The sequence below is a fragment of the Varroa jacobsoni genome, unplaced genomic scaffold (assembly GCF_002532875.2).
Source record: "Varroa jacobsoni isolate VJ856 unplaced genomic scaffold, vjacob_1.0 scaffold_382, whole genome shotgun sequence".
NCBI lineage: Eukaryota > Metazoa > Arthropoda > Arachnida > Mesostigmata > Varroidae > Varroa > Varroa jacobsoni.
This window is the reverse complement of record NW_019213284.1, coordinates 44,867-55,457: the sequence shown is the minus strand read 5'-3', so window position 1 is coordinate 55,457 and position 10,591 is coordinate 44,867. Positions and strand designations below refer to the sequence as shown.

Below are 10,591 nucleotides of genomic sequence, written 5' to 3'. Positions count from 1 at the left end.
GGCGCAAAAAAACAACAGCGACGCAAGTGAATCTGTGCTCGTTTGTGTGCTACACTCGACCCGCAAAACTTGCAAAATGAATCGTCACAGTTTGATCCTTTCTGATGAACAACGGGAGGACCTGGTATCAGCGATCCCTTCGGTATGTAGCGCTAAATCCAATTCAAAAAGGTCTGCCTATCTGATTGTGTTTATGTCGTCAAGTGTTACGATGATCTATCGAAAGTTTCGAACACGTAAGGAAAGAGTGTTTGAGGAGCTAATGTAGCTAGTCACGTATAGAGACAGCTATTTTCAACTCAGACTGGATCCAGTTTGGTGAAGACTTACGACTGTCTTTAGGCTCACTGAACTGGATTCAAACGTTTTAAGTTAAGGCTAGATTTCATGTAGAAAAGATGTTCCCAATGAAGCAAACTTCAGTTGATCAGTGTGTGAACAGTCGAAACCGCAGCTAAGCTTTTCCATTCACATTCTTTTTTTAATACGTCTACTATGTAGTTAAGTCAGTATATTATATTAATTTGAATGTTATCGACTAACATGTTTAGTCTCAACGGTTAAAGACCGCGTTTACCGCGGGAAATGGTTAAAATTGTGTGGCCTAGCGGTCAAAATACACCAGTTGTGCGCGCGGTGCGGCTTGATTTGTGCCCATCGGGGCGAGTCAGGTGCGTCAGCCGACAACACCGCGGCATCCGCACTGACGTAACAGATAAACAGGACACTGACTAGACACAGAGACAGTCACGGATCGGATAGCCACAGCCGTAATAGTAGAAGGCAACTAACGTTGGCACTGGCATTGGTAACCATTGTCGCGACTCGACGGCAGCAGACGGCGGTGGAAACCAACAGAGCTTCAGCAGATACAGGCAAACAGAAGTGAAGTCCGTCTGTTCCTCTCAGCCTGTTTGTGGGTCTGCTTGCGGACGACAATCGCTTGCCTATCTGCCTGCTTGATAGCTAGGTATTCTACACAGATTATGGAGACGTTGCGGCCATTTTTATTTTTTCTCGACTATAGGGACGACGCAAGATCCAATATAACGGCATAACTAGAAGTAGCAACAATGGGAGGTAGACCAAAGACGACTGCGACGACAACACTCTGTCTAAAAATTCGCTACAATATGTCTAATCAGAGCTGTATTCAACTAAAAACTTCACAATATATTCGGCCTTTCGGACGGCCGTCTGTGCGCGTGCGGTCTCACACTAGCTTAAGCTCGGACACGCTGTTCTTGAAGCCAAAGCGTTCTGCTGACACTCTATTTGTTGATAGCAAGGAAGTTTTCCCAAAAAGTTTACTGCTCCGTTCGAGCATGGTAACCTAACTTAACCATAGGAAATGTCGATCGAAAGTAAATGATGATGGTGGTGGTGGTAGAAGTGCGACAAACAAAATATCCTTATGGGCTTAATTTTATCGCGAACCACGTCGATGTGTGTCTATAGAGATGTAAATCTTTGTTCGTAAATTAAACAGTTGCCGCTTAGAAGATGAACTTGAATATAAGTCAGGTGATATGACGAACCGTAGTTTCCAACATCTATAATAATAAATGGAACGAACTTGGTTTCGGTCCCTATATGCCCATTACTTGCTCTAAAAAGCAGAAAACCTAGCTGCCTTAATTTTTTTTTGCCAATAGTCTAAGTAATCACCGTGCGGACATGCCTAATCGTCTTATAGAGCCTATATTTCTTTAGTCATCGTAAGTGCAAGTTGATCCTATTGATAATGTGTAATCTGCAGTAGTCTCGTAGTCCAATACATATGATTAAGTATATATATATATATATATGGAGTATGAAAACAACTCTCTGGTTTTGTTTTTGATTATTTTTCATGTTGTTTTGCGAGAGTCTTTTAATGTTTTTGTTCGATGCGTATGGGTAACTATTATGTAGTTGTTGGCGTATGTCGTATCAAAATGTGCAACCACGTATTGAGTGGTTAGATCTGTTAAATGGTTGGACTCGTTGTCTGGGTATGTCCACAACTGACATTTGATTCTGGGCCTTCTAACACTTGCTTTCGTCTCTCTTTCCTTCTCGACTGCGCCAGCGGTAACGGATAGAATAGCGACGTCGAACGGAGATCCAGCATCGGTGGAGAGCCTTTTCGAGCTGTGCTTTCACTGTCGTCGCGACCGGCGCCACTCTCGAGTACTATTTGCTAAAGCTGTTCTCTTGACTCTGGCCGTGGAGCTATAGCAACCGATCTTGTATAGATAGCTAACGTCTAGCTGGCTGTTTATTTGTGAGTGTGTGCAGCGTGTTGTTTTGGCTACCTACAGAAGAGGTCAATTGCTACTGTGTCGCCATCACTACTCGTCGTTGTCGTCGTTCACGATGTTTTTGCTGTTGCAATGGCGCTAGTGGTTGTGCCTTTGCCCGTCATGCTGGCAGTGATGGGCATCCGCTCATCGGGGTCCGCCGCCCAGATACACGTATGTCCGTTCGAAGGGCCTTCCTCGGGAATGCTTCGAGCTACTCGATGGTTTTCATGGGCACCATAGCAGCAGTGCTAGCACAGGCTGCACCATCAGCGGCCGGTGTTGTTGGGGTGTTCGGCTTCTGGCGCTTGGCCGACGACTTGCTGGGGTCGCTTTGCACTACCACGCCGTCAACATCGATAGCACTGGCAGCGAAGGCGACCAACAACACTTTAAACGAAAAGTTAGTCTCGCTCCTCTGATTTACTTCTCTACATCTGTATGTCCTTTTTTTGCTTCTCTTGTGTCGTTATCGGCTCTTTGTCTGGCTTACTAAGCAGTATCTGGAGCATAAACACAGACGAGCTGCTCAAACCTGCGTATGCACACAAGTCATTGGCAGAACATCCCGTACCACACCGGAATTGCCAAGACTGTCAAGGGGGGTTCTTGTGGTTAACAGTAATGTAATCTAATATCATAGCGATGAAAGTGTGCGCGCCAGTGCCGGTTTTAAATCGCAATAGAGGAAACATCTAAATGCCCGATAACTTTTATCATCAATCGTTTAATATCAGTGTTTACCATATGCGTACTGTGTGCTTAGCGTTCGGAGTGTTTCCAAGCTAGTTAAAACGATAGTTCTACAAAGCGTAGCGCAAGGTCTAAAACTGCCTACATATCCATACTGCTTTTACCAAACATTAGTTATATCATCCATTTTGAAACATAACGTTTCTAAGAAAAGAAAGATATTTTGTTTCAGCAAGACCACATTGAGGTTCGCGAACAAGCAGTTGAAATTTCTATTCCATCAAACAATGCGAAATACTTCAATATGTGACTGAAAAGGTGCTCACCCTGTTATGCTTTATTTACTCACCATTATTGTTGTGGCTTGTAAGTTATTTCATGTATTCATCAAATGATTGCGGCTATTATTAAGAACAAATCAAACTGTTGATGACTGGCTTGACAGCTGTACATGGTGCCCCCTACTTTGTCATTGCATCGCTTGCCTTATGGTACTCGAGAACTTCGCGCAGTTCGCAATTCTCGATATGCAAAGGTATCGCGCCCCAGACAATATCAACATAATCTCGACATAGATACGAGCGCATTTCATTGAGTGGTTGACCAGCATTGTGACAGAGAACATGTTGTTTTTGTGTTAATCCAGAGCGTTGTGGCAACAGCGGCTGCCACCGTTAGCCATCTGAATCACGTGTCTCACTTCGAAGTTGCCGTTGTATCGCTTCTAGTCGTTCTTTTTTTCTTTATACACGCAGTGTTATTACCCTGGTTTGGCCTTCAATGTTGTGGTTTTTTCATTGACCGGGGTTGTAAAAAGAAAGTGTGGGATAACAAAAACTATCGCTGTTTAATCTTTGTGCCGAGTATTGTTTCAGTTTTTTCATAGCTTCAGTTTCCAGAGCGCATGTCTATCTTGTTCTAGTGTTGTATCCGCGAAGTTTAACAAACAGGCTATTAGCGTTTTCCTGCTAAAGCAATGGTTCGCTTGTCCGTCGATTGTTCCAGTCCTGCAATGTTACTCTGAACTGCTACGACTGAGCTAAAATCAAAGTAAAGCCGGATGTTGCTACCGCTATCGGATCAAAGCTAGATCGGCCCGGGCAATTCTTGCCGCGTATCTATTTTTGCACTATGAACATTACTTGTATCGGCTCGTGCAGTGCTGCTTCTTCGCCTACTGTCTTCTACACTGTTTCTTCGCACGGTTAATTTACGCACATTTAATTCCAGTAGATGCAAGTAAGGGCAACGCGGTAGCAATTCGGCTTAGTCGTTGAAAACACCTAAGAACTGTAACATTTCGCAGATTTATAGGGAAATAGAAATCACATTTTTGTTAGCCATTAGAACGTACATATATTACAGTCGAACGTTATACAAACGTACGAAACAACTACCCACGTAATATCAAATATAAATTTCGCGTGTTTGTGTTCACCTTATTTGTGTGCATGTGTGAAATTTTCAAGCGTCTGTTCGTAAAATTGCTAGGCCCAGCCATTGCATCTGACGTAAATCGGTTTCTGTTAGCGTTCTGATACGACTATCAGCGGTAACGGCAGTAATTGAAGTGAAAACGTATCTTTGATTTTGTTGCGGTTGTTTTACTTCAGCATGGAGACAATGCTTAGCTTTTGAGGGCAAACAGATTTTTTTCTCAATAGGAAACACTGCCAAACAAAGCAACAAACCTTGCTCACGTATGCGAAGTACGATACATCAATTGGTGATTAGGAGCAGCTAGTTCCTCTCAGACATCCGTACAAATATTAATATTGCTAGTTTCTTTTTAATGAGCTCTCACGTGAAGTAGCAGCGACCGTGCTGTTTTTTGTAGGCGGGACCGTTTGCTATTATATCCAACTGGATTGATCAGTGTGAAGCCAGTGTCGCATTCATGTGTCGGAGATCTGACCCTATTAACACGAGACGCTAACAGTACGATTGCTGGCGTTGATGAACGGTATACGATGTCTAGCCAAACATGATATGCGCTTTTCTTGCTTCGACATCGTTCTTGTTGTAAAGAACTAACCGTGGCTAGTGATTTCGGGATAGAATTTCGGGGATAGCTTTCGGAGATAGTCAGCAGTAGTCAAGCGGTGGGAAGTCTGCTTGCAACGCACGCATAGGACTTGATCGCGCCACACCATAGGTTGTTCCTTATAATAAAAGCCAATATATATATAATCTATATCATATACGGTCAGCGCTTATTTACTTGTTATAAGCACCAACTGCATTCTCCTCTCTTTGGAAAGTTCTGACAAAGTTTTTTTTTGTTTGTCATCTGTTCATACTTTACCCTTGCCCACTTCACTGTTTCAGCAGCATCTCTAGTGACTCGATGTGTTACAGCTGGTGCTGTCGCGGTTGTGGCGAAATCGGTAGTGGAACTGGAATTGGCGTTGATGAACGACCGCACTGCAGCAGGTCGTAGAGTTGCTGACTTTGGTCCTCGTTAAGCAGCGCTTGGCCTTCTTTTCATCAGTCGATTTTACGCGAGGCATATTACCGCTAGCGAATAGGTTTCCAAAGCTCCGAAAAGGTGCTATGGCTTCAACTTCTGTTAATAATGACAGCAACAATAAAGACAACGACAGTAAAAACAACAACGAAGTGGCATCAATCAAGTTTCGCTGATGACGGCATAGTTGCCATATTAATTAGTTTCTTGTTACTTTTTTCATGAACAAAAAAGAACTATAGGGATTATTTGTTTTCTCTATATTGCGTCAGTTACAACTATGGGCTCGTATATGTACATAAACCTACGATATGAAAATTTATCTATACGTAGAAAATTGTGATTGATATTTTAAAAGCAGTCTAAGCATCGGAAAGGTATCCAACTTAAAATCCCACTTCGAAGGAATGGTCGTTTAGAATCCAAGACTGCCTGAAAGCATATTGTCAAAACGTAGATCTATTAAAAGAAAAGTCCGTCGAAACTGTCTCAGTAGAATCGATTGTTGTCGTTAAGAACATCACGGTATTATTGTTTATAAAAAAGATGAGCACCAGTTGGTATGGTGTGCAAAGGTGTCATCACTTGGCTTACAACAGCTCTTTAACGCTCTTTGACAAAGTGGGTGCCTTCCTTTATGCCGCATTACTAACACACACACAGGTTCTGTGTAATAACAATGGCATCTCTTTACCAATTTCCGCCTTTAAACCTTCGTGCATAGCTCAGAATTCTCCGCAACCGTTGTTATGGAGTCTATCTAGTTCTACGACAACACTATCGTTCAGGCGATTACGTTGACGTTAACACCAGGGACGGAAGAGCCAATTGTCTAATTGTGGTAGGATCATTTTTCCTAATCTTTCTTATCACTGTTTATGACTTAATCGTCTGTGTGGTAATATCATGCTGTTACAATCAGAGCCCAATGTTTACGCTCCGTCAGAAATTAGGGAAAAGGATTAGGCTGGATTTTGTTAATAATCAAGCTAGCGGAGATAACAAATAAAGGAAAAGTTAGGCCAGCAACGGAAGTAGAATATACAAGTGACGTAACGCTCCGAAATCGAAGGCACACTGTAAACAGTGGCGATTATGGGTGCGACGCTACTGTAAGTTATATAAGTGAAATCCATCTGGGACACAACGGCTGCATTTCGCACTTATAATGCATTGATTTCTAGGTAGATTATTTATTCCATAAATATCACGCGTTACGCAGCCATGGCGGCGAGGATCAATGGTGCTAATCATGTTCACTACTTCTATTATGACATTGGGATTACCTATCTTTTGTAATTTAGTGAGCACAGCGTATCATAAGTATCATTGATTGAATAAAACTTTCATAAACATAAAGGGGAAACGTCTATGTACTGTCATACGAACAAAGCATAGTTGCAAATATGGCAGCTGAAAATTTGTTGTCACCGTCGCGACTTTCTTTTAGCTGGGTGGCATTTTCTGTGTATTCTGGGCCAACTTCATCATATTCCTTACGAGGCCCTAATTTCTGTGTCAACTGCATGCCGCGCGCGACCGACGACTACCAAATAATAGACGATTGTGGCGGTCCGTCGTTTTTCAGTCCACAGATGAAACGACAGGTCAGGGTGGCCCGTTCTGTGGAACCGCGACAGTTATCAAAACAACGGCACAATGCTTATCTTGCCTCGACAATTCTGACAGGTGAAACGATGTAGCTAACCAAAAAACACGAGAAAAATGAGCCTTGACGACTTGAGAACGAGAGAGAAGTTACACCTTTATTCATAAAGGTTATTGTCGTGTGGCAAACGTTACATTGATGTTCAGACTTTCTCGAAACGGCCACTTACTACCGATATTGGACGAAATATCTAAGTGGAAGGCGTTAATCTATTTGCCATCGAATGGGTGACTGGTTACAAATGAGCTGAAAGTGAACCGCGCTGCTAGTAAATCGTCAAGGTTCGTTATATTATCGGAAGTTTTTTAAAACTTCCGATTCACCAGGTGTTGCTCCCATAACTATGTGGTGTTCGGCGATCCTGAATTTACGCAAAGGTTTCAGCTTACGAGCTGAAACCCAAGAAGGTAAAGTTTTTTTCTAATTTTTTTTTTAAATTTATTTTAAAGTTTTTCGACCCCAAATTACATGCGAAAGTATTGTTGAAATCATATGAGAGAGCGTGTTATATATATATATAATATAACAATAATAATAAGTATAGCATTACCAGAATATGCGCCCGTAGAGAAAACGATAATTTTGTGAGAACAGTATTTACTTGTCGTTTCACGTTTCCATTCAAATCATAATGTGTATGTCCTGATAGGTGATTTTATCTTTATTCAATGCAAATGTATTGACTCGAAAGGGTCGATATTTTTACTTAATTAAAATCTGTCTATAGTTCTATAGCTGAAGAGGCGGTGGTGTGTGACCTCATATATATATATATATATATATATATATGTATATATACTATATATACTAGTACGCTAGAAGCCCCATTCGTCTCTTTGCTTGTCGGGCCCAAAGCGACTAAGTGGTTCGATGAAGCTGAATCTCTGTGGATCACTAAGGATTGATTCTTAGAAGATCAGTATAGAAGATGAGGCCGATTGGCTAAGTATTTCCCTATAGAGAGAAGGGTTTCCTTTTTCAATAAAGCGTAATGCTAATTTTATTCCCATTTATCATATCTAAAAACTACGTTTCACTAACGTTCACCAACAGCAGGGCGGCCACCAGCATCCTACGCATGCATCAGTATGAAAATTGTCGAAATCTGTTAGGTAACGGTTTCTAGTGAATAGCTGGCTTCCATTTAACGTTATTTTTATTATAAATATTGTTAGCCTTTGGGCTTTAAAATTTAATAGCAAAACAGACACAAGGCAAGGCCCGCAAGTGGCGCTTCATTGGGAACTAAACATAGGCGTTATAATTAATCAAAACATTAGCTTTTATTTTTATCCGTATTCTCAACTAATCTGTCATCAATTTTGTTAACCAGCGAATACAATATTGATGGAGGACTCACCAAGAACAGTGCATGCTTCAATGGTACGTCACAGTATTGTGAATCATGGATAGAAGTGTATTAGAGTTATAGCGTTTATACTTCTATAAGCGTTTATAGCATCAGTCACACATGATTCAGTAAAAAAAAAGTATTTTTTTATTTGTGAGAAATTCTTAAAAGAGCCGGTCGCGTTGATTACGCGACATTTATTAGTTTCCTTTCGGCATAACCTTTATCGTACACTTTGTTCTTTTTGCAGTTGACTGAACAATAATCCAATATCTTTTATGACTTCTAGTGCGGGTACTAACGACTTTACCTGAATGTGACACCTGTCAGGCCGCCTCAGATTCAATAAGCAGGCTGAGTGTGTCATATACAGGATTGGACCGACAAAAGCTGGAAGTCGGTTGAATGGCGTTAGCCTCTCCCCAGCTGATACCTGGGAGCGTCTGCAAATAGATGCAAGTTTGATTAGTTGATAAGGACGCCCATTATCCTGTTGTCCCGCATACTCTACTGTTTGTATTCTTTAGGCTGCTTGTTTGTCTTGGGAGATTTCGGTTATAAGTGACATTTTTATAGCGATATTATTTTATATTATTATTATTATTATTATTAGCGATATTAGACATTAGAAAGACTGCCAGCTCGATCTTACTCGAATCGAGCGATGCCAAAGAACGAATCCAGATAGATATCTATACTCTAATCCATATTTTGCTTTCCCAGTTCTCAACGCACAGTGGTTGAAATAAACATAAATAAGCATACTGTGGGACAGAGTGTTGATTTAATTCATGTTTGTCTTAATTAGTTAACAATTAGTAACAAACAGTCCGTACATGTCAACCAGACACCGGCTGAAAGCCACACTTGACAGCATAAATAACTCCGACGTAGCGCTGTTTTTTGAAAGGCTATGCTCTATGTGGGCCTTTTCTTTTTCTCCATGTTGTTCTCGGAATGGACCAGCAAATACAGTACCGTAATGATCGGTGTTTATCGAGCCATATTTCGTGTCAGCACATAACAGTATGTCGTTGACAGTGACTGTTTTTACTATAATCCTCAACATGTAATGGTTATGAGTTCATCAGTAGCAGGAATAACAACTAGGTTTTGCTACATATGTTCGGACGTTTGTGTTCAACGGAACAAACTGATCTATATTTCGTCCTGTTCGTGAAGCAGTGAGGTGCTTTTGCGTGCTACCAACGTGCTTTCTATATGTTTACAAAACAGTACAACACAAGACGGGCGGATACCTCTGGACAACCTTACCTGGCCAGTTTTGTCACGTAGAATGAAATTTCCTGGTTCTTTAGCACGTGAACTGCGAACTGCGTGTCTTTATATCATACTACTTGATCTATTGTCTAAAGTAAATGATGCCGCTTCATTATTACCGCGGCTGTGTTGTTTTATTTTAAATACATATAAAAATCTGCATAAACGCGACTCCCCCTAATATCGTGGAGTTTCATCCCTCGGATATATGTTAGAACTTTAAACATTCCGTGTCCGACGTTCTAAAGCTCTTGAAAGACAAAGGCGGCCTGAAGCATAGTTCTGTCTCATTACGGCCACCATTTCGTAGTAGTCATGGCGGTGAATCGGCCATATTGAACAAAATAGCTATGGAGGCCACATGTCCATGCTTTCGCTTTCTCCGTGCCACGCTGCCCTAACAACCTATTCCAGCCTATTCGTTGCGTGCTCTCATCAGAAACTCGATATCGTGATAATAGCGCTAGTCTACCATAACATACGTAACCAGATCTAGTAGACCATACGTCTTGAATAGATTGTTTGCACATCAAGATGGATTGCTACAAAAGGACGTCAACTTAAACAGTTGCTAGCTATAGTGAAGTATAATATCGGTTTGGATGATTGACGTCAGTCAACACTGAGCTGCTTGAATTACGAGGGCGAGACATTTTATTCGTTTGTTTTATTAGGATACTAATCCAAACAATATCCTACTACAGTGACATGGTGCAGCCCTTTGCCGCCCACAGACTCAAATTTGTTGCACGAATGGCGATATCGTAATCACGCTACTACGTTCTTGATCCCCATAAATAAAATGAAGCGAGGGTAATTATATAATCGATATAATTTATTATCATCAT

General features: G+C 41.3%; 1 protein-coding gene across 9 annotated transcripts in view; it reads left to right on the top strand.

Annotated features, from left to right (window-relative positions):
• Positions 1 to 10,591, top strand: part of Fim (plastin-2 fimbrin) — a 34,165-nt gene continuing 23,574 nt past the window's right edge. The window contains exons 1-4 of one of the 9 annotated variants that reach the window (XM_086968065.1): positions 5 to 142; positions 2,072 to 2,685; positions 3,208 to 3,293; positions 5,307 to 7,518. Coding sequence is in view for 1 of the 9 variants with exons in the window: in XM_022832285.2 (XP_022688020.1) it covers positions 77 to 142 (66 nt within the window). In the remaining 8 variants the exon portion in view is untranslated. The other 8 variants (XM_086968066.1, XM_086968063.1, XM_086968062.1 and 5 more) reach the window with 8 other exon arrangements.